General features: G+C 49.2%; 8 protein-coding genes across 8 annotated transcripts; 5 read left to right on the plus strand and 3 right to left on the minus strand.

Annotated features, from left to right (window-relative positions):
* Positions 1–4868: 4868 nt before the first annotated feature.
* Positions 4869–6545, minus strand: PFICI_15304 (uncharacterized protein; the record flags this gene model as incomplete). The annotated part of the gene is made up of 2 exons (XM_007843885.1): positions 4869–6240; positions 6298–6545. 2 exons carry the CDS (start codon positions 6543–6545, stop codon positions 4869–4871), a joined length of 1620 nt encoding a protein of 539 aa, XP_007842076.1.
* Positions 6546–6953: 408 nt separating this feature from the next.
* On the plus strand, positions 6954–9905 carry PFICI_15305 (Pre-mRNA-splicing factor ATP-dependent RNA helicase prp16; the record flags this gene model as incomplete). Its single annotated transcript, XM_007843886.1, has 1 exon — positions 6954–9905. One exon carries the CDS (start codon positions 6954–6956, stop codon positions 9903–9905), a length of 2952 nt encoding a protein of 983 aa, XP_007842077.1.
* A 608-nt stretch (positions 9906–10513) lies between these two features.
* PFICI_15306 (uncharacterized protein) lies at positions 10514–11334 on the plus strand (the record flags this gene model as incomplete). Its single annotated transcript, XM_007843887.1, has 2 exons — positions 10514–10617; positions 10716–11334. The coding sequence occupies 2 exons, from the start codon at positions 10514–10516 to the stop codon at positions 11332–11334; spliced, it is 723 nt and encodes a 240-aa protein (XP_007842078.1).
* A 265-nt stretch (positions 11335–11599) lies between these two features.
* Positions 11600–12552, minus strand: PFICI_15307 (uncharacterized protein; the record flags this gene model as incomplete). Its single annotated transcript, XM_007843888.1, has 2 exons — positions 11600–12300; positions 12387–12552. The coding sequence occupies 2 exons, from the start codon at positions 12550–12552 to the stop codon at positions 11600–11602; spliced, it is 867 nt and encodes a 288-aa protein (XP_007842079.1).
* Positions 12553–13349: 797 nt separating this feature from the next.
* PFICI_15308 (uncharacterized protein) lies at positions 13350–14351 on the plus strand (the record flags this gene model as incomplete). The annotated part of the gene is made up of 1 exon (XM_007843889.1): positions 13350–14351. One exon carries the CDS (start codon positions 13350–13352, stop codon positions 14349–14351), a length of 1002 nt encoding a protein of 333 aa, XP_007842080.1.
* Positions 14352–15944: 1593 nt separating this feature from the next.
* On the minus strand, positions 15945–17975 carry PFICI_15309 (uncharacterized protein; the record flags this gene model as incomplete). The annotated part of the gene is made up of 7 exons (XM_007843890.1): positions 15945–16225; positions 16287–16971; positions 17029–17246; positions 17316–17430; positions 17483–17492; positions 17553–17768; positions 17830–17975. 7 exons carry the CDS (start codon positions 17973–17975, stop codon positions 15945–15947), a joined length of 1671 nt encoding a protein of 556 aa, XP_007842081.1.
* A 771-nt stretch (positions 17976–18746) lies between these two features.
* On the plus strand, positions 18747–19779 carry PFICI_15310 (uncharacterized protein; the record flags this gene model as incomplete). The annotated part of the gene is made up of 3 exons (XM_007843891.1): positions 18747–19121; positions 19186–19295; positions 19350–19779. 3 exons carry the CDS (start codon positions 18747–18749, stop codon positions 19777–19779), a joined length of 915 nt encoding a protein of 304 aa, XP_007842082.1.
* Positions 19780–20500: 721 nt separating this feature from the next.
* PFICI_15311 (uncharacterized protein) lies at positions 20501–23581 on the plus strand (the record flags this gene model as incomplete). Its single annotated transcript, XM_007843892.1, has 1 exon — positions 20501–23581. One exon carries the CDS (start codon positions 20501–20503, stop codon positions 23579–23581), a length of 3081 nt encoding a protein of 1026 aa, XP_007842083.1.
* Between the last annotated feature and the right edge of the window lie 146 nt (positions 23582–23727).

Here is a 23727-nt window from a genome sequence, read left to right on the forward strand (position 1 = left end):
AGGATATGCCTACTATGCAACCAAGACAAAGTACGCACTACCTTGGTCAAACTGCCCATATCGGGAACTTGACTGACTGCAGCGAGCCATGACTGGCTGACTGGAATCGATATCCAGGGGCACAAAGCGGAGAATGGGAGGGAGAGAAGAAAAAAAGAGACAGACAGCAGAACAGACAGCCAAACAGCCTACGATCGAATGCTAGCTAGTCCACACCAAGTGATGCGCGCCGTCTGGAGCGTCAATATCCACAAAATTAGCACAGGGGGACCCGGACATATCGACAGGGAAGAGCATCCCTGCTCGTCTTGGGTAAATGCGCGCCATCCAACTCATTCAGGCTAGAGTGGCCACACTTGCAAGCGCGCCACCCACTGAGAAGGGTGCAGTGGAAGGACGTAGGGATCGGATCCCAGGGAACTCCCCGAACAACAAGAACAGTCATCACTGATAACTTGTTGCACTGCATTTGGGAATACATACATGTGCTTGATGTATCGACTTTGCAATTGCATCTCGCATGCACTCGGTGTGAGATGTGCTCCCTTTGCTGGATCGAATCGGCTCTTGCGGTGGAAAGGGAGAGCCCACTCAATTTCTGGGTCATTAATGAGTGAACGAACTTCGTCCCATCAGAGCAGAGTGCTCTTTTCCCGTTGGCGCGGGGGACGGCTTTGGGACGCACCTTGTCAATCATCGGTCCAATGCAGGTACAGGCAGATAGATTGTTTCGCCAAACTCTGGCCCCCGTCCCCTGCTTTAATCATTAATGTTCCTGAATCAGAGCACGGCAGCAAACAACCTGTTTCTGGCCTTTTCAACACCTTTACTCTGCAGGTCATAGATGCAACCACCTGCAGTAGTGAAATCATTAGAATCACTACTAGTACTAAGTGATGCAGTCATCCTGATGTCTTACCAGACACGCACATCTTGATGACAGTCTTTACCACTACAGTACCTAAATCGTACACGTAGTAAGCTACCCGAGCTGCCTTGTGGAGGGAGAGGTGGTGGTAAGCTAAGCAGGAACAGCGCATATTCGCGCCTCTTTCCGCTCCCAGATATGGCTAGCTGGCTGGCAATCCCGGGATCTGGAGCGGCAGAGCGGTTTGCTCTGCTCGGTGTGGCTTGAGCTTGTCTTACTCGTGCGCACTTGATGACGCTTTCGTGCAAGACGAGACGAGACCAACAGATCTCGACGACTATTTCTTCCAACTGAAGCCGCCAGCTACTACAGGTAGCAGTCGAGCGGTCCCTGCGAATCTGGCGACAGTGGCTCAGTGGGTACGCCTCACTGGGTATCCGCACTTACTGCCGCCCCTACAGCCAGATCGGTTTGTAACGATATTCATTTACAAGCCATAAAAATCGTTATATAGAGAAATCGTTACACTATAAAAGTGGGCATAAATTTACCACCTAATTACCACCAAAAACCTTATGTAGTCTACTATAGCCACTTATTTATAGATATTTATTGCTTTGCAGCATTAATTGCTTGCTTTTTGCGGCGTATAAGTCCATTTTAATGCTTTTGCAATAGTTTTAGCAATTAAAAATTAATAATTTCCTGTTGTTTAGCCTATAATAATGCAGTAGTTAACAGGTCCTAGGCTTCCTCGTAGGGGACCAGGCGTACTTCCTCCTCCCGATTTTCCTTAGCTTTAATTATATTAATAACGTAGGACTGCCTAATTTTAAAGAGTATCGCATCCTTATTAAGGAAGCTATTTTTAACGTTTTTATTTAGTAAATTAAGGAATTATTAAAAATCTATAGCAGCTTTAATCGCACTAGCCTGCGCCAGCTGCTAAATCTGCTATTATATATGGATTAAATGGGGGTCCTAATTAGCTGGCTGTTTTGCAGGGCCCTTTATAAGGCCGAATAAAGTGCTTTTGCGAAAGCAGTTATTAATAAATCTAGATTTTATTGAATTCTAGGCTTTAATTATTTAAACGATAGCCTATAATAAAGTAATTATAATGCTGGCGTCCGTTTTATTAATAAAATTAACTATTATATAATTAAGCTATTTCCGCCTATATTAAATTTTAAAATACTTAATAATGCCCTAATCTAAGGGCTAATATAAAGACGTATAATTAGCCGGTAATAGCTTAACTATAGTATTCGTTAAGCCACCTTTATTTTAAATTAGCTTTAAAGCAGTTTTATAAAATGCGAATTTATCGATTAATAAAAAAACCTTCCTGCTAATTATTTGCCGATTAAACCAAAACAAATACTCCCTAAAAATAATTAAAGTTATCTACCCTTTTTTATTATTGCGATAAATAATTAGCAAATTAGCGATACCCCGGTTTTTATAGCTAAAGCAGCGTGGATGCTTTAATTTCCTAATAATCCAGTAATTTAGTTTTTGTAATCCGTCGGTATTATAAATGTAATAAATTGTGACTTTGGCTTTATCTTTTTTGGTGCCTTTTTGCTTATATATAGCAAAAGTATAGTCAGGCGCCATTTTCCAAAATAATCTAATTTTGTTATAATTAAAGATATTTTTGCTTTCGTAATTGCTAATAATTTAGCGCAGTTTTTCTATCCGTTCTTTAGCATTAGTAATATTTATAAAACTAAATTCCCTAAATCGTTTATAATCCCTAATATAATGCCGCTTTTTAAAGCCGTTAACCTATTTAGCAAAGAAATTAGGTAATTTAAGCTAATTATATTATAAGAGCTAAGCCTATAGCTTAATAGCCCCAGCCTATAGCATATAGCCGGTAATATTAATTTAAAAGTATTATAAGTGCTATTATTAGTTAAATAACGCAGCCTCTAAATCGGGCTATCGAGCTGCTTTACGCTTTTATATTTTAGCATCCGCTATACGCTTAATTTAAATAAAATCAAAATAGTTAAATTTTTTTAATAAAAACTCTAATATAATAGATTAATTAATAAGGCGGCCGAATTCGCGTATAAAAAGGATTATAAGGTTTTTTTAGCGTAGGCTAGGCTATTCGCGATGCTTAATTCGGATTAATTGCTTTTACTTTTAATTAAATGCAAAACGCTTTTTTTTTTAAATCGGAAATTATTTTTATCGCGTAAATAAGCAAAATTAAATAAAAATAAAATTATTACGATTAGGGTTAAATTAATTAAATTATTATTATTAGGAACTCGCGTTTTTTAATATAGATTCACCGCTATTAATAGCTGTTTTTTCCCTTATTTAGGCCTATATAAGCCTGCTATAGCCCGTAGGTTAGGCATAATTGCATACCTCTGCTACGTCAGAAAACACCACTTTTTATAACGATACCTGCAAAAATCCCGATAATATAGGTGGATAATCGTAAAAACGCGAATATATGCAAAATAACGATATTTCACTAATAAAAATACATTAACAAATGGATGGATCGTTATTGCCAGATATCGTTAGTCACTGATATTGTTACAAACCGACTTGGCTGTACTGTGTAGGGATCTGTCCTCCGAAGAAGCAGGCCAAGCAGCACACGCAGCCTGGCCCCCCCAGTCAAAGCACACCACGACCAGGGAGGCCATGACCGAATCACGGACCAGAACCAGCCAGACCCAGTAACGTCTTTTGCTTGATTCTGTTGGCTCGCTGCTTGCTGCTTCCTGGATGCTCCCGCCACGCTGGCTCTAAATGCTGCCCATCACTGTGTCGACAAATCATATCACCTTTCTTCTGTTCCTCAATGGGTGTGCCCCTCGTCCAAGTTGGTCCAGTCGAAACAAAAGTCACAGCCAGGCGAGCAGTTGTGCAGCTTGAACTCATTTCATTGGTCGCTTGTTCCAAGCAAGACCCTTGTCTTCCCGCCCAACGTTTCAGGAACCTGGACCTGCTTGACCAAAAGCGCAAAGACCACTTGAATGGCCCGCGTTGCGCTCCCCAATCCAAACTGATTCGTCCCTGCTGATCATCCGGCCTGGTGAGCCGGAGCTAGTACCATGAGATCTGCGAATTCGTCGCTTTTTCATTGCGCGCCATGTTCCCTTCTTGGAAGCGCGCACATCGGGCCAAAAGAAACCAGCACACCAACACACGTGTATGTTGGCTTTGGATACACAATCGCTGCCCTCCATTGAACGACAACTCACATCCAACGAATCTCTTTATGCTCGACCTGGACGTTACTAGACTCCATTTGCAAAATTTTACTATGCCCATGGCTTAAAAGGGGGCTGTTCACTCTTCCCGAACAAGCTAGGTTTGAGAGTATCACCCCGCAAAATAGTTTCGCATAGAATGCGCCTTTCATTAAAAATGCCCGGCAAGGTTTCGTTTGATGCTGCAAACCATCTGATATTCGCATTGACAACCTACCTGGGAATACGTATGCCCTGGAAAAGAAAGAGCAACCGATTTTTACACCGCCCTGAAGAGGAGCCGATGGACTGCACCGTGAATATACTGTATGATGTTTTCCTCCGAATTCTACTGTGTAGACTTGTTTGTGCTACTACTGCGAATTGCCACAAATGGGGAAGTTCTGACTCAATCACTTGCATGTGAGCGAGTGCGCCAGCGAGCGCCGGGCATCTGACCTGCGTCACGTCATGCAGGTACCGATTGAAGATGATTATTATCCAAGGTTGATAAGAACTTTACTTTCGGATTATACGAAACTTCCAGCAATTTCTCAAACTTCTATGCCAAGGTTTGATTTTACAATCACAACGAACACAGCGTCACTCGGACAACATGATGAGTCTCCAATGTGGGTGTTGTCCCTTGGTCGAGTTGTTAATCGAATTTTAAGGAGGGAAATATCCCGTGCCATTCCCGTAAGCTGTGTCGCATTGAAACCGGGCCTATCAACATGTGTTCATTGGAATTAAACTCAAAAAATGGAGCCCCAAATCTAGTCCTCATCCATGGAATCTCCGTCCTCTTCCTCGTCATCGTCTCCCTCATCAGAGTCGGAATCCGTGTCGTCCTCCGCTACTCCCACCAATCTGTCCTCTACACCCGAGGTCGGCTCACCCGAGATCTTGTGAGCAAAAGCCTTGCGCACGGCCGAGTTGGTGCTGGTGTCCCAGACATGCATAGTGCCCTTGCTGCCAGCGACAGCGAGGCGGAAAGCTACCTCGGCATCCGGTGCAAAGGTCGTAGAAAAGACCTTTCCAACATCGAGGTTGCGCGTGACGACCACGGCAGGGCCAGTGGGTTGAATGTTCCAGAGCTTGACAGTCTTGTCTGTCGATCCAGTGACCATGTAGCCGGGAATGTGGTTGTTGATGTCAAACGATGAAAGCGACTCATCGTGAGCCTGCAGTGTCCAGACTGGCTTACTGGCCGCAGGACTCGAGGGAATGTTTCGAATATCGTGATAGTGAATGATGCCGTTCTCAGTCGACACAAAGAAGAAGTTCGGGTCATGAGGGTCCCATCGGACGTTCTCAACGTCACTCTCAACGCCCCACCGGGGCATCTTCGCATCAGGCGCACGCATGTCTGCGGCCACGACAGTGCGGTCGTAGCTACCACTGAGGAGAACGGTGGACTCGACCGAGTGCCATGCTAACGAGCACACCTTGTCGGTGTGGTAGCTGTACGATTTGGCGCACTTTGCAGTGTTCAAGTCCCAGAGCTTCACTGTCTTATCTGCGGAAGCCGAGGCCAGGAGGTTTCGGTGTTTCCGGTTGGCGGCTAACGAGAGAACAGCGTCGACGTGGAACTCATCATTGGCCTTCTTTGACTTCTTCTTCTTCTTTTTCTTGTCCGCATCTGGGCCCTTGTTGCCTTGGCCAAGAATAGCATTGGGGTACATGCAGTCCACAGTGTCGAGATCCCAGACCTCAATATCCGGGTCCATGGTACCGATTGCGACAAAGTTTGCTGTCGAGTCCTGGGGAACGCCCTTTTTGGCGACGGGCAGGTCGAGCCACTCGACGCAAAGGGGAATGGCAGGAAGCATAATGTCGTGGTGGACATACATGTTGTCTGCCTCATCTTCATAAACGTACACCTCAAGGTGTGCCAGCTCATCTTCAACCTTGGCAGCCAAGAGAAGGTTGTCCGTGGCCAGAATCTGAAGTTCTTCCCGCTCGTCCTCATCGTCGTTCTGTCCATCGGGTATCGTAATGTAAGGGTCTTCCTTGTTGGATTCGTAGTAAGCTAGGGACTTGACATTGCCAAACATGTCCATCTTCTGGCCTTCGGGTTGATCTTCGTCATCGTCATCGTAGTGCTCGAGATCGTACTCCTTCAGGTCATCGTCGTCGATGTTGATGCTGCGCCAATGGTTTAGTGAGGTTCCTGCGAAATATGCAGATAATAGGCGAGCTTACGCTTCTGTGCTCTGCTTCTCTGCCTTGGCTGCTGGGGACGAGGTACCCTCGATACCACTGCCAGCCGCATTGGCTCCAGCAGCTTCCTCCTCCTGCGCATCCTCTAGTTCATCATTTGCGTCGTCAAGCTGGAGTTTCGCAAGCTCGGCGATGCGCTCGAATTCCTCGTCGTCAAAGTCATACTTTGTTGGAAAAGGTGCCGCAAACCCGCGCGGCACCCAGGCAGCAGTTGTGATCATGGACGACATTGCAAAGCCCGTGTTTCGCAAAAGAGATACACAAGTTTTGCAATATACAAGATGGCTTATTTACACAGCAAAAGTTCCCCGCGACGGCGTCCAAAAATTTTGGGCAGCCCAAGAAATAATTTTAGCGGGGCACAATGCTTATCTTATCGTAGTCCCGGCAGCTATGTCAGAGCTGTGGGTGCTTCGCTCCTGAGCGTGGGACCTCGACTTGATTGGAATACGCCCCCAGTCTTGGTCTCCGCGCAGTCTTGGTCGCGTCAATCATAGTAGCGCCTTGAAGTAGAGCGCTTCGCTCAACAGACTTGGCTCAAAGTCACACGAAATAATTGTCACCCAAAGGTCTTCATAGACTCTGCGCGAACCGCCCAGTTTGTGCCTGCCTAGTCTCCGTCCCCCAACCTCGTCGACATGGATCGTAATGGCGGAAACTTCAGCCCAAAGCGGCGCAAGCTCGACTTTAACCCTCTGAGATCCGATGATCGATACGCCTCCCTGCCGAATAGGTCCTCACGAACAGGCGCCGGCAAGGCGGCATCGCGCGAATCCAAGCCGAAACAGCAAGAGTTCGACACTCCCGAGCCGCTGGTGCCCGAAGATGACCAGAATGCACTGGACCGGGATTGGTATCTCGGCGACGAGAACGGGCACACTTTTGGCGATGAGTCGCATGACCCCTTTGCCTCGTACGACTCGTCATGGGTCGAGCAGCGACACCGCGAGCAGGACATGGTGGAGAAGAAGGCTGGACAGAAGCATCTGAACGCACGACAACTGCAACGGCAGAAGGATAATGACGCCTGGGAGACCAACCGCATGTTGACATCCGGTGTTGCTCAGCGGAGATTCGGTGACGACTTTGAGGATGACGACGAAGGCACAAGAGTCCATCTTTTGGTGCACGACCTCAAGCCTCCATTCCTGGATGGCAGGACAGTGTTCACGAAGCAATTGGATCCTGTGCCTGCTGTTCGGGATTATCAAAGCGACATGGCCGTATACAGTCGAAAGGGCAGCCGTGTTGTTAAGGAACGGAGACAGCAGAGAGAAAGGCAACGCCAAGCACAAGAAGCTACGAATATGGCTGGCACAAATTTGGGCAATATCATGGGAATCAAGGAGGACGATGGCGATAGCGCACTACCAATCGCTGCAGAGGATGAAACTGGCAAGACGGGGGGCAACAAATTCAGCGAACACATGAAAAAGAGTGAGGGCGCTTCCGACTTCAGCAAAAGCAAGACCCTCAGGGAACAACGAGAATATTTGCCTGCTTTTGCAGTGAGGGAAGACCTAATGAGGGTGATTTCAGACAACCAAGTCACCATCGTGGTTGGTGAAACAGGCTCGGGAAAGACGACACAGCTTGCGCAATTCTTATACGAAGATGGGTACGGAAATCGGGGCATGATTGGCTGTACACAACCTCGAAGAGTCGCTGCCATGAGCGTGGCGAAACGTGTCGCCGAGGAAATGGAAGTGAAGCTGGGAAGTACGGTGGGATATGCAATCCGTTTCGAGGACTGCACAAGCGATGAGACCGTCATCAAATATATGACCGACGGTATTCTGTTAAGAGAGTCACTCAACGAGCAGGATCTAGATCGGTATTCCTGTGTCATTATGGATGAAGCCCATGAAAGAGCTCTCAATACAGACGTATTGATGGGTCTTTTCAAGAAAATCCTGCAACGGCGGACCGATCTCAAACTCATCGTCACTTCAGCCACTATGAATTCGAAGCGCTTTTCCGAGTTTTTCGGAGGTGCGCCTGAGTTCTTCATTCCAGGACGGACTTTTCCAGTTGACGTCATGTTTCACGGATCATCAGTTGAGGATTACGTTGATGCAGCCGTTCAACAAGCCCTTAGGATCCATGTTTCAATGGCGGCGGGGGATATTCTGATCTTTATGACTGGCCAGGAAGACATTGAATGCACGTGCGAACTACTCCGGGAAAGACTGGATGCATTGAATGATCCGCCAAAGTTGAGCATTCTGCCGATTTACAGTCAAATGCCGGCAGATCTGCAAGCAAAAATCTTTGACCGTGCAGCACCTGGTGTCCGCAAATGCATCGTTGCCACCAATATTGCGGAAACAAGTCTGACTGTTGATGGTATCATGTATGTGGTGGATGCCGGCTACTCGAAACTCAAGGTGTACAACCCCAGGATGGGTATGGATACTTTACAGATTACACCAATCTCCCAAGCAAACGCAGGCCAGCGTGCTGGACGTGCCGGAAGAACTGGACCGGGAAAGGCCTTCAGACTATTCACCGAAAAGGCTTTCAAGGACGAGCTTTACACCGCTACCATTCCCGAAATCCAGCGAACGAATCTGAGCAACACCGTACTGCTGTTGAAATCTCTCGGAGTGAGGGATCTTTTGGACTTCCACTTTATGGACCCTCCACCTCAAGATGTGATCACCACATCGCTGTTCGACCTATGGGCTCTTGGTGCTTTGGACAATATTGGAGAGCTGACCGATCTGGGTGCGAAGATGAACGCCTTTCCCATGGACCCGCCCCTGGCCAAGCTATTGATCATGTCTGAGGAATATGGCTGTAGCGAGGAAATGGTAACCATTGTCGCCATGCTCTCCGTTCCCAACGTGTTCTACCGCCCTAAAGAGCGCCAGGAAGAGTCAGATGCTGCACGTGAGAAGTTCTTCGTTCCCGAGTCAGATCACTTGACTTACCTTCACGTTTACTCGCAATGGAGATCAAATGGCTATTCTGACGGCTGGTGCACGCGTCACTTTTTGCATCCCAAGTCACTCCGCCGAGCCAAGGAGATCCGCGATCAGCTTCTTGACATTATGAAGATGCAAAAGATGGAAATGATCTCCTGTGGGACTGACTGGGACGTCATTCGAAAGTGTATTTGTTCTGGTTACTACCACCAGGCTGCAAAGGTCAAGGGCATTGGCGAGTACGTCAACCTGAGAACGTCGGTCACGGTACAATTACACCCAACGTCAGCATTATATGGACTCGGCTTCCTGCCCGACTATGTAGTCTATCACGAGCTTATTCTCACGAGCAAGGAATACATGTCTACTGTCACCTCGGTTGACCCTCATTGGTTGGCTGAGTTGGGTGGCGTATTCTATTCAGTGAAAGAGAAGGGGTACTCGGCAAGAGAGAAACGTATTACCGAAACAGAGTTCAACAGGAAGATGGAGATTGAGGCGCAGATGGCGGCGGATAAGCAGAAAGAGCAAGATCGCCTGCTCGCAGAGCAGCAAACTAGTACGGTCAAGAAAGCCGTCAACGGAACAAAGGATGAGAAGAAAATCAAGACAAGTGGTGCAGTCAAGAAGCCAGTTGTGAAGAGAAAGGGCAGAGGTTTTTAAAATTGGATCATATAGCGGATCACTTTGGATATAGAACAAGATGAAATGAAATACTTGATGTTTCCTCCCTTTTTTCTTGCTTCTTCTTTTGTTTTTGGCGAGGTAATCGTGATATCATCTCACTGTGAAGCCTCCATGCTGAACATCTGTTCGAATTGTTTGCTGTTTCTCTGATTTTTTTTATTTTTTTTTCAAAATTTCTTTTTAATTCTCCCTTCATAGGAATACCAAGAAGAACAATTTGCAAAGAAAGAACAAAAAGCGAATCATTTATATTTACGATGCGTAAGACGTCAACTGAGAAGTCGTTTGTAGAAGAGTACTATTAGCGTAGCGCTTTTGCTTGGCCATGAATTTCCACTAATTTAAGGCTAGGCCCGAGCTCCAAACCTTTGGCGCAGCTGGACAACTCTCTCAGCTCCCCCGTAAACCGTGTCCAGACCCTCTGTGAACGCGACACAGCAACCCCCGGATTCCCCCTTATCGCCAACTTCATCCATTCCTTTGCGCCTGCACGCCGACAATCCAGCAGACCTTTCGATTCTTCTCCGAACTCCCATTGCGATTCCATCCTTTCGATATTTTATTCATTTCATCTGTTTGATACAATGGCACCCAAGGGAGACAAGTACTCGGTGATCCTGCCGACATACAATGAGCGCAAGAACCTGCCCATTGTCGCCTGGTTGCTCAACCGTACCTTTACCGAAAAGTATGTGGCTTTTGACTACGAACCGATTCAGACAATACCTTCGACAAACGGTCGTGATCTGGACCAAGGGAAATAATGGAAAGCTAACAGAAGCTTAGCAAGCTCGACTGGGAGCTCATAATCGTCGATGACGGCTCGCCCGACGGAACCCAAGAAGTTGCCAACCAGCTGGTCAAGGCTTACTCGCCACATGTCGTTCTCAAGACCCGAACGGGCAAGCTGGGTCTTGGTACAGCCTATGTGCATGGCATGCAATTCGTGACGGGCACCTTCGTCATCATCATGGACGCCGACTTTAGCCACCACCCCAAGTTCATCCCCCGCATGATCGAGGTCCAGAAGCAGGCCAACTACGACATTGTGACGGGCACGCGCTACGCCGGCGACGGCGGCGTCTACGGCTGGGATCTCAAGCGCAAGTTCGTGTCGCGCGGCGCCAACCTGTTTGCCGACACTGTCCTGCGCCCCGGCGTCAGCGACCTTACCGGCAGTTTCCGCCTGTACAAGAAGCCTGTCCTGCAAAAGGTCATTGAGAGCACCGAGAGCAAGGGATATACTTTCCAGATGGAGATGATGGTCCGCGCCAAGGCCATGGGCTGCACCGTTGCCGAGGTGCCCATCTCGTTCGTGGACCGTGTCTACGGTGAGAGTAAGCTGGGAGGCGACGAGATTGTCGAGTATGCCAAGGGTGTCTTGAGCCTCTGGCTGAAGGTCTAAGGTTGAAATCTCACGTCGAAGGAACAGGGTGGATTGCAAGAATTACACCAGCCAGGGGAGTTAGCTGGACGAATTTTCAAGATGTACAACAGGAACACGAGGACTGCCTGGCGTTAGGACGGCTTGTGTTTACATCTTCTGCTGATGACACTACTAATATACAAGGCCAAAGCAGGCCGCAATTTGCCAGTACTCAATTCTTTTGTGACCCAGGTCTATATTCAAATGTTTATTGTATAATACGCTTTTGCACATCTTGGACCCGTTACATGTTGCGACCACCAGTGACCATAATGGTCTGGCCAGTCACGTACGAGAACAGCGGGCTTACGATAGCCAATATGGCACTGGCAGCCTCGGTCGGCGATCCAGGCCTCCTCAGGGGAATATCCGCATACAACTGAGGTCCAGCCGCTGCCTTTTGAGCCTCCGGGATGCCCAGCGCAATCTTCTCGCCATTGGGTCCCGTGATAAAGGCACCCTTCTCCTTGGCTTGGGTGAGCCGCGTTTCAATATGACCATAGGCAATGGTGTTGACCCTGACGCCAAAGTTTGGTCCCCATTCCTTGGCGATGGCTTTGGTGAGACCAGTAACGCCGGCCTTGGCAAAGGCGTAGTTGGCCTGGCCGGCATTGCCGTGGACGCCGCTGGTGGATGAAATGTTGACAATGCTGCGGGGCTCGCCGTCCTTGACGCGGAAGTAGGGCGAGGCCTCGCGTATGAGCCGGAACGGCGCCGTGCCGTGGAGCGCGACGATGGCATCCCACTGCTTGTCCGTTGTCTTGTGGATGACGCCGTCCCACGTGTAGCCGGCGTTGTTGACAATGATGTGAATCTTACCGCCTCCAAACTCGGCTGCCTTGGCTACCAGTGTCTTAATGTAGGCCGAGTCCAGCATGTCGCCCGGAACTGCCAGAGCCTTGCCGCCGCCGGTGTTGATGCTGTCTGCTACGGATTGTGCCTTTGCTACAGACGGAATATGTGTAAGCGAATATGATCCATTGAACCATGACGAGAGTCGGAGGCTGATATGCTCCTGTGCAGTCACGTACCACCGTCAATATCTGAAACAATAACCTTGGCTCCCTCATTGGCGAACAGACGAGCTGCCTCGGCGCCAATGCCCTGTCCGCTGCCAGTGATAATGGCCGTCTGGCCAGCGAGCAGCCCCTTGGGAAAGTTGAGCTGCCCGTACAACTGCTTTAGACGATCCGCCATGATGTTTATTTGAGTGTTATTCTATTGGTTTCTCGGGTATATGAATATAGAATAAAAAAATGGAAATATGGAGAAAGATTTCAATTCGTTTACACTTAGTCCGCTACGACTTCATTTTATCATGACTTTCTGCGGGGCAGTTGGAGTTCCTACCCCGGATTTTCTCAAGGCTGCCGAGGTTCCCCGCGGCATCAACCAGTCAAGCCAGTGTCGGTGCCGCGGCGTACGGTGATGTATATTCGTTGAGAGCTTGCGAGATATTGCGAGATTTAACAAGTCTGTTGCAATGAGCTATCGACACAAGTACAGTATGTAAATTGTACTCTTTGACGACAGGAATTGATCCGCCTCGTTGTGACTATATCTCTAGCGGTTCTGGAATGCTTGCTGCAGCATCAACTCTAGCACTTGGGGGGCCTGCAGTTATCACACGCTCTCGCAATTCGTCAGAAGCGAGATGACTTTTGTTGAATTGTAAAAATTACTGCTCTAAGATGACCCAAATGAAACTGTGAATGCCTGACGAGAACAAGTCCTTGGCATCTCGAATCAACGGCTGAAATATGGCCAGCTATAACATTGACTGAGAGACGGGAACCACTGGCATGGATCTCCCCTGGCACTTGGCTAGTTCCGCTTATTGTTTACACACCATGCGATAAGATTAAGCTAAGCTACCGAGCAATTCAACCCCGCCAAACGACGGTGCATTTGGCAGCCTCATCTCCTTGAATCTTGGACCGTCAGCTCTTTCTTTTTCCCATTACGAGTTTGACTCGTCATAGCATGTCTTGAGAATGCGTGGACGAGGTGGACGCGGCGGTGCCAGGGGAGGTTATCGCGGCGGCAAAGCACCATCATCTGCCCCATGGAGCCGCCTGAAGCCAGTCGAGCTCGATCCGCTAGAAGCCATGGGACTGCCCTCAAAGGGTGATGACAGACTGCTGGACCTCAAAACCCAAGAACGATACTATACAAAGATTGTTGAGCGCTACATGACCTTCTGCTCCGACGCTGGCGAACGAGAAGAACTACTACGACGCTTTGCTTCACTCAACTTGACGACACAAAACCCGTATCCCAACGACAAGACAACAACCACACATGCACAATCAACGCCTCACTTGACATCTGCGAGACCGCATCCTCATCATGCTACCACCGCCCCTCCCGGAGTGCCGCTCAAACCATCGGGGATTTCGAGCAACACCAAGGGTCTTTCCGACGTCCTTGCGGCCCTGAGGAAATTGCGCGAGGGCATAGTCGCATCAAAGCGCGCCGACGACTTTGCCGTGCAGGCATACCTGTTCTGCATACGGTTGGCGGTGCTCGTCAAAAACCCCGAAACCTACCATCCATCGATCTTGCATCTCCTGCGCCGCATACACCCCCGGCACCCGATGACGAGCATCGAGACGAGCGAGGTGGTGGGCTACTTGATCCTAGATACGGCGTGTCGTCGTAGCGACCTCGCTGAGGCTTACACCCTACGACATCGGTACAGGCTGCGGGATCCCAAGGTGGACGGCGTGCTGGAGGCGCTGACGCACGACAACTACATGCTGTTGAAGCGGCTACGCATGAGCGCCGACGGGCACAAGGCCAAGCTGCTCGAGTACGCCGAGGAGGCCATGCGGCGACACGCGCTGAAGTGCTTTGGTCGCAGCTATCTGAGCGTGGACTTGGCCTTTCTCGAAAAGTGCACCGACGCCAATTGGATGGACCTGATCAGCAACGAAAAGGTTGGCTGGGAACTAGAGGGCAGCATGGTTGTCATTAGAAAGGTCAAGGGTAGGTAAATCATTGTGGGCTCTTCTACGGGACGGCGTTTAGGTAGCTCAAAGGGCAACATATATATCTATACCCCGCGGGAATATTAAATCATGTGGTGCTATTCACGGCGTTTCTTGTTTGCAATATCATCCCTTAATTTGTGTTGTTTCTGAAAGATAGCGGATCCCAATTAGCGGTTGGAATAAGTCATTGTGCGCCTATGTTCCAGGCAGCCTCCAACTCGAGGCCCCAACGGCACCATGCACTTTCTATGAGTCATCATACTTCAAAACAACAGGCATGAGCCACATGCACCTGTATTCAGGCTGGCCACGATGGTGAATCCTCATCTATGCATGCCCCATTTGGCTTTAGTAGCTCCGCATTTGACCATCAAACTGTGTCCACTCTGATTACGCTATATAGAGGTGTATAGAAACCCTCTCGCACCAACAAAGTAAGCCCATTCTGTTAGTGTAGGGGTTAGCACGTGGGATTTTGAGGATGACCTGATTTCCCGAGTCCCCGGTTCGAATCCGGGACGGAATGTATCCAGAATGTGGTTTTTTGCCCTTTTCTTTTTCTACTGACCAAATATATCGCATCCTAATATTTCATTTCATTTGATCCCCCTACTTTGCCTTGGAGCAATCCTCGTATCCCGTTGCTGTGGTCCTGCGAAGCACCCGTCGACCTGCTTTTTTGCTCAATAAAAAGTGGATATATTCAGTTTTGAGCTCGTGCAGCTGTTTTCAAAATATTCATACTATCATGTGCCGAAAAGAATGCAGTCGGCCCGCAGTGTCGATTTGCCAGTTGGGTGTCGAGCTCAAAATGAAAGTTCATGACAATTACGGCTCCTTCAGTCTAAATCCTTCCGCTGAAGTGACTTTTTACGTGTCAACCTGCTTAAAAATGTGCTACAAAATTTGCTGCCTCAATGTTTAATAGCGAATCTGACAATGGCAGTCTTTCTTTATCGAGTACCCAGTATTCATAAAATGCGGCCTTGTCACAATCCCCTTATTTCTTTGTGACCTGCCATATATAATCCCTACCTGAATCAATTCTTTGCGTTGGGTGCAGATTCTGCAAGACCTGGATTTCATTCTCACCAGCTTGGGAGCTAGGGATGGGGGAACTTCAAAATTTGCACCACTCGAGAAGTCACAAACTTGGAACATCACGCTATAACAAACATGTGCTGGAGCATACACGTGCTCAAGGTCTGCGGCTGTCCCATGGGCAGAGACTATATTCATCGCTGCGATAACGCCATTGATGGACCGACGTGCACCAATCGTCTTACTGTCGTTCGCAGGGGGAGGGTCTGGTGCGACAATGATGGCTGCCGATACCGAGCAGAAAGGCGCCTGATCAGAAACGATCAGTACTTGGAACAGGAAAGTCAAGACAGGGGTCAAAGGGCACAGAAGGCTTCATAAATCAGTGTGGCTGTGAAAAACTCGCATATCCGTTAAGACCAAGGCGAATTAGACTATTTTGAAATTATGTACCCAGACATGGTCCTTGACAGAGAGCTTTGTGAATTTTTGTGTGAGGTTTCAGGGAAGGGATTATACCATGGCAAGCTGAAAGCATATCGTCCACTAATAAATTCACTGCGAGTCGCTCGCCTTTTCGCCCTTTGTGTCCATTGTGTTTGCGGAAACCATTTCACGGCCAACGTCCATGTCTGATACGGACTGACCATCAATTCTTGGCGAAGCGTGGTCATCCAGTAGTTCTAGAACATATGGAGCTCCTGGAGGTGGGAATACCAAGCAAATCAGATAGTAGACCAATCCAGAACCGCAGAAGCCGACAATCCAAGTGACCTGGAACGTTCTTGTCCAACCCACACCATAGCTTTGGCCATTCATGGCACCAATAAACCCGGCTATTGTAACAACTATTAGCAAAATATTATCAAGAAAGGCAAGTCATGTGGCAACACTTACGGAAGGATGCCCATATTGTCACAGCCCAGGAAACAAAAGCTCTCCAGTTGAGACCAGCAGTGTACCAGTAAATATTGTCTTCCTTTCCTTTGTAGAGGTCTGGGATTTTCCATCTAAGCCTGCGGACTACCCAAAAGTCCACCGCATTGATACCGGCGAGTGGTGATACAAACATGCCAAACGAGTTGAGCACGCTGATAAACAGTCCCGCCTGGTTCACAAATCGCCAAGGCTGAATCAGGTATCCGACGACACACATGATGAGCGATCCCCGCGTCACGTCGATGTACTTGGGCGCCATGGAGGCGAGATCCATGCCGCACGCGACGGAGTTTTGGACAAGGTTGATGGTTATCTGGCTGGCAAAGAACCCGAGCCCAGCAAAGAAAGTCCCAGCGCGCGTGGTAGCACTGTAGTCTTGTGTTTGTAGATAGTCTAGGAGGGAAATCGGATTCCATACGGTCGAGCTGCTGCCGCTGAGGGAACTTGGATACATGGCGGCAATGGCGCTTGTGACGGCGATGCCCATGACTGCGCACACGATTCCGGCGATGGGCCCCGTGATCAGTTGGTTAGCAACGACTGCGGTCCTCGACTTTGTGAAGCGCGTCCAGTCGGCTTGGCGGATACAGGCACCGGTCCACGCTCCCGCGACGGCGCTTATGGCTTGCAATATTCGGACGATCTCTCACTGTAATGGATTAGCATTCGCACAGTTTTCTCTCAATCATCTCAGTATGACATGCCTTGCTGAGATTGTTTTTGAAGGCGCTAAGAAGGAAGCTCCGTGATTTTGGGACATTGCCCAAATAAATAGCCCGAACATGGTGATTGTGACCCAGACCTGAGAAATCCACACGTGTCTAGACAGCTTGGAGGGGTGAATGAACATCATCGATGTGAATATGACGATGTAGATGATGAATCCAATCAACTGCTTAGTAGTGATGCCAGAAGATGCTGAACGAGGTAAGCACGAGCATGCTTAAGAATTTCCAGGCACAACAATTTCCATTCGAGGGCACTTACTCGGTATGGTGTTCTCCAGATTTCGAAAGCTTGGAAAGATGGCTGAGAGTACAATGTTTGCTGCTAAACCGCCCCAGTATGATTGAATGCCAAAGAAGATGAAGTTGACAAAGCACTTGGAGTGCGTTAGTGTAAGTATCCGAGGTTCTCTGGTGTCTTGGAATTACCTTGAGCATACTAGCAAACGAGGGTTTCAGTATAGTCTCATGACTGTAGGTACCATTGTTGAAGACTTACATGACAAAGTACGACCCGTACATGCCAAAGGTGGTACGACTAATCATGGGGAAGCCAAGGTGATACCTAATGCCAGGCTCGCCACTGACGAAGGCAACGAGCGCAGCAATAACCACACCCACTGCTATAGCGCCTATTGTGGCTCCGGCATCGAGACCGTTGGCCAGGTTGCTGGCACCCAGCGACCATGTTGTAGTGTTGAAGCCAACTGCTAGCCTAGAGAGAAACGTCGCGGCATGTCAGGTTGATGATCGCAGTAAAGCAGATGCCGACTTACCAGTAACCGGCATACGCCTTCCAGTCATAGGTAATTTGGTGCCTAGGAACGGGGAGCACATCTGGATTGGCCCATCTGCTATTCTGTCCTTCCTCGCTGACTTCCAGAGACTTGAATGTCCTGGGAAGTCTCAATAGTGGACCCATACTTGCGCTCTTGCGAGTATCACTAGAATTATGCAGGTTTCCTGGGGGCAAGTGAAAACCAGTAAGGGGGCCAGGGACATATATGTTTCGTGCATTGCTTTCGGTAGCGACTGGGGATCAATGCACCCGCTTATATGATATGCTCATGAACACAATTGACTAAACCATAAGTGGACTGAATGCGACAATGTACATAAACTCAGAAGACTGCGCACGCAGCATGTCCAGTCTTGTTCACGGATCTCATCCGGGGTCCAACCTCTTCGGATACTTGAATATCACCCAGGGTCATTTATTGGTGCTCTTCCACTACATGTACCGTAATGACATGCATGATTGCAGGTTGACAGCCATATCATCGGCTTGGGGAGAATATGATATGATAAGAGGTTTCTCAAAGGGGGAAGGGGGGCGACATATGATCGGCAGCTTCCATCGGATCGTCGGGTCCGGCCAACTACAGTGGAATCAAGAAGCACAACCATGCGGGATGTCCTCAAAGTACCGGTATCATCAATACTCTATTCTCGCCGGACGATACCTAGATTACAAAGCTCAGTTCTACTATGACAAAATTACATAGAGACTTGTAGCCATCTAAAAAGTTATTGCATAGATGTATTAATTGGAATTGTGGGCTGGAGTGGGAGGGGCACGGGTAGCAGTTAGCCGCACCTATACTCCAAGTGACTATAGACCAACATCGTCGGGACTTGAATGAGGTTGAGATACATCCATAAAATTCCACAGCATCATTCAAGAGCAACAGCCATGCCGCAAGCCGTGATCACATCAGAGCCCGTAGAGGCGCCCGATAAAGAAGCCGAGATCAAGCGCAATCCTCACGAAGACTTTGCCGCCGTGGAGGCCAGTAGGCCACCGTACAACCCGGCTCTGAAATGGGAAATGTCAAAGACGCCGAGACCAGACTGGAAAGTCGGCGATGGCGCAACCACTGAGCACTGCAAGGACCGCAAGTTCCTGACCATCGATCCACAAGAAGATGGCCGCTCCGTCGTACTCAACTATAAGCTCATGATCTCATGCACGGTACCGAGGCCGATCGCATTGGTGAGCACTGTCACCGAGGACGGACAGACGAAGAATCTGGCGCCATTCTCGTACTTTCAGTGTGTTACAACTGATGTCAGTATGGGTTAATTCCGAAGGTATCGACGCAGAAGGGCTGATAGAAGGGTGATTGTTACAGCCTCCGACGTATTCGCTCTCATGCTCAGGTAGAGAAGCAAACGATACTCTCACCAATATTATGGCGACCAAGGAATGCTGCATTAGTATGACTAGCGATTGGCTGATTGAGTGAGTATTTCCACGTCCTTTTACGAGTGTAACTGATTAATTGTGAGATCAAAGGGCTGCCAACTTTACGTCTGTGAATACGCCACGTCATATATCTGAGTGGGAGTTGTCAGGATTGACCCCAGTACCGGGAGACATTGTAACGGCGCCGTATATTGCAGAATCGCCCTTTTCTGTGGAGTGCAGACTGCTCCATCATCAGGATCTCTTCAGTGTCAAGGACTCGAGCGTGCGGACGGCTACCCTGATGATTCTCCAGGCGGTGCGCTTTCACATATGGGAGGACGTGCTCAACGACGACCGGGCGACGGCAGATATGGCCAAGCTTCGCCCCGTCTTCCGCGCTGGCGGCATCACCTACGGAACCTGCTTCAATGGTTTTGAGATACCGCGACCGGAAGCATTCAGACACGTCAGAAAGGATCCAGAGGTGGAGGCGATTGTGCAGAAGGCTCAGGCGGCGAAAAAGTCGTCGACCATGTAACGCTGACCATGACTCGGCGGTATTGAGCAGTTCCTTGGAGAAGTAAGTGGTAAATTCGAGATCCGAAATCGTACAATGTGGGGTGTGGATCATCTGCTTGAAGCTTCTAAGTCATAGAACTACTTTTTATAGATAGATGATCTCAATAATTACACTGAAGATACTCAGACCAACATCAGAAACACTTGAAGCACTTTACATTTCTCCATGTCAAGCATGTCGAAGGTCTGCATTAGGTGAATGTGTACGAGGTGCCGTCTGGCCAGTCGATTGAAACCAGAAAGACCATTCTGCGGCCTAGCTAAGCCAAATCTGGCTGGTCGTCGGCGGGCCAGCAACTGAATGCGGGGCCTGCGACGCGGTCTGGAAACTCCACATCTCCGACCAGCGCGCGGAATCAACAATAACTTTAGCAGCGCCTGATTGCCAAATCGAGGGTCAAGTCTGCGATTGTTCCGGCTCGATTATTCGCTGCGCTTACCTCAATCTCGACCCATTACACAATCACGAAAACAACTTTCAACTGTTTGCGACCATCCCAATCGTATATATTGTTGCCCAGATTGCCGTTCTCGATCCCGTTGGCACAAGTCGCATCGCAGTTTGTTGGAGCCATGCATTTATCTTGGATCGCGACCAAGCAACCGTTCGCTTGACTGCCATTCACCCAGCCAACACCCGCCGACCCGTTCAGTTTGTCTGTTGAGGGAAGCGAGCTACCATGAGTTACAGCCCGCGTAGTCCGGCTGACGTGCTCGCGGCACGCCCCAACGGTGCCCCAAGTCGCATCCCAGTCCACTCCATCGTGGGCCACAAGAGGACAGGATCTGGTCGCATCGAGTACAAGGAGAACATAATCGACGAGGAAGGTGCCCCCTTCTCACCGAAAGAGCTTCTGGGAGGAAGCGCGACCAAGCCAAGGTCCCCCTTCAGCCCGATCGCACATCCAGTCTCGAGATTGGGCCGAAACAACCCGTCTAGGCTGAGCTGGCAAGCCCCCGAGTCGCCTCACGACTCCCAGATCCCACGACCAAAGATCTCTGCATCTAACTCCGACCATCTCAACGGCCATCGAAGTGCAGGCTCACCTATGCCATCACCGGCCGACAGTGGCCGTCGGCGACGCCAGCCTCTAGGATTGAAAGCCGCATTCCAGCTCGCCGAGGTACAAGAGTCAAGAGAACGGAGCGGCTCCTCGTCTTCGAGTGAACCGATCGATCTGAGGAAAGCTTTTGAACTGGCCAATGCCGAGGCGAATGCAGTGGCGGTGGGATCACCTAGCCCGGCTCCTCGTTCCTATCGACGTAGGGAGTCGATGGACACGAGATCGAATCAATATTTTGGCAGTGTTGGCGGCATTGACCTCGGCCAGCGCCTGAAACAGTTCGACAAGAATCACCAACTTGGTAGTGGCCATGGAGCTTCTGATGGACTTTTTACAACCAAGGGGCGCGCGGCAGTGCAAGTACCAGATAAACGCAGCCATGTGGAACGCCCACCAGATGAGGGGGGCGGGATCTCGGATCAGGGCGTCGCTGAGCCTGATGGTGCTCTTCCGTCTCCCGACTTTGATCCTTTGCCGCCAGTTGACTATGAAGACGAGGACGACTTTGGTAGCTCTCCGATTGTGCGGCCTACTAATCCGTCACCAGAGAAGAGTTTCAACTGGGACCTGGATGCTGACTTCACAGCTGGTGATCTGCAGGTATCCGATAGTCCTCGGATAAAACTGGGCAGAAACAACAGCGCCATCAATGATGCACCAGCAAACGGGACTCCACCGAAACGGACCAACGATAAGCTCGATAAGATCCGGCAGCTGGAAATCGAGGCTGCCAATGCTGAGATTCCCGAGGAAGAATCTAGTCTCATGTCAAGAAAAACAAATCCTAGATTGGACGAGATTAGAGCACGGGAAATGGTGGCATTCTCTCCTCGGGCTATGGCTCAGAGCAAATTGGACGAGATTCGCGCAAAAAATGCCGAGGCTCGGTCTCGTTCATCATCACCTGAAGAAGCAAGGAATTTTGGTGTTCAACCTACTCGAGAAAAGCCATGGAGCTTTAGTAAGGATAGGGAAAATGGCAACCTCGAAGTCGGCAAATCTGTTTCACCCAGGCATAATGCCCGACTTGACAAATCGACAAGTGTAGATGCTCGAAACCGAGGAACAAAGGAGAGTCCTTCTTCAAAGCAATATCAGCTAGACATCAGAGACGATTCTTATGACCTGCTTCGCCGACTGACAGAGGCAACGAGCCCGCCCCAGAAGAACCCTACACAATCTCGGGAGCCTCAAGTGTCTATTGCGCCTGCTATTGACGAAATATCAAGGGAAGCCGAAAAACAGTACCCACGTCCATCTCACGAGGAACAACATTCTGGGGACATGCGAGTTAAGAGCTCCAGAGACAGACTCGGGGTTAACCTCCCCGGCATGCTTAAGAGGCATGCCGCTTCCTCAGAAACCGACCCTGTCGATCGAATCGAGGCCGAAATGGATCTCTTTGCGCTGGCTAAGTCCCAGTCGGAAAAGAGTTCACAGCGTGCTCCTTCGCCCGGTCTTTCGGAGAGGTCTGAGCCAATCGAAGAAACACCAAAGCCCAAGAATCGTGTTGACCCTCTGACACTTCCAACACCTCGCGTGACAGGGGCATATGTCGAAACTCCAGCCACGGTTAAGGTCAAGGTTGAGAGGGACTTTGATTGGTCCGATGTCGAGTCAGACACGGCAGCCTCACAGACGAAGATATTTCCCAAGCAAACAGCAGATCCGAAGGAATGGAAAGGCAAACACGGAGACAACGACTCTTCCAAAGGAAAAGTTAATCGGCGTAGTAAGCGTCGAGTGAAACGTCGACAACCACTTGTCAATACCGCCAAAATACCAACCGTTAAAGAAGATCTTCGCTTGATCAGGCGCCAAAATCACATTGAAGATTCGACTTTGGATGATTTTGATGAGCTACTTGACAGCTTGGATGTTGAAACAGTTGAGCAACAGCAACTGGACGACGACACTATCAAGAGCGAAGACGACTTTGATGCGAAACTCGGCCTGACAGAACAAGAGCGAGAACAGTTGGCATATGTTCGGATGAGCAAGTCGCTGAAGACGGGTCTTCAAGGTATCCGCTCTGCCAAGCAGGGCATCGAACGCTTAGAAGACAGGATATCACATTCCAAGCACAAGTCGATGCACGACCAAGTTTCAACGAGCCTCGAGACACCAGGTGTAACGCTGGTACACCACCCGTCACTCGGTGAATCCTATGTCGCATTGCCACTATTCTATCACCGCTACCCCAGATTCCGACTTACGCCACTGGGCCTCTTCACCCTTCTGGTAGCCATTTGGTACACTATCGAATCTGTCTTCTGTTCCCTATACGTCGACACCTACGAATGCCCTCGAGGAATGACCTGCGACTGGTCACCGAATGAGCCCTACTTTCCATATGCAGCACCCTTCATGCTTGACGAGTGGATCAGCGGCGGCAAGGGACGTTCGTTAGTATGGCGTGTTGGTGAGGAAATCGGCGATGTGGCCGCCGAGGTAGCTGATTGGGCTACCGGCCATGACTTCACCAAGGACGAAGTCATGTACATGAATATTTGGGATAGGCGTAGGCACAGGCGCAGACTGCACAAGCGTGGCCTGCATAGAAAGTGGATCGAGCCCATACAACACAGGTTCAAGTTTCAAGCTTGGCGCGAGTCATGGAATGAAAAACAACGCGAGATTGATGAGGGCATACCCATTTGGGAAGACGAAAGTATGAATGGAGATGAAGCATTATAAGAGGTGTCTATATGCTGGAAGAAAGGTTGAAAGACAAGGAGAATTACGAGTCATTATATGAGAACGCATGATGTATAGAACGGCTGCAGTCGGTATCAAGTACCAGACTGGCTGCTATTCTGGTAAGCGTTTCTTTAGCGATGATA

The sequence above is a fragment of the Pestalotiopsis fici genome, assembly GCF_000516985.1.
Source record: "Pestalotiopsis fici W106-1 unplaced genomic scaffold PFICI_Scf_17, whole genome shotgun sequence".
Taxonomy (NCBI): Eukaryota; Fungi; Ascomycota; class Sordariomycetes; order Amphisphaeriales; family Sporocadaceae; genus Pestalotiopsis; species Pestalotiopsis fici.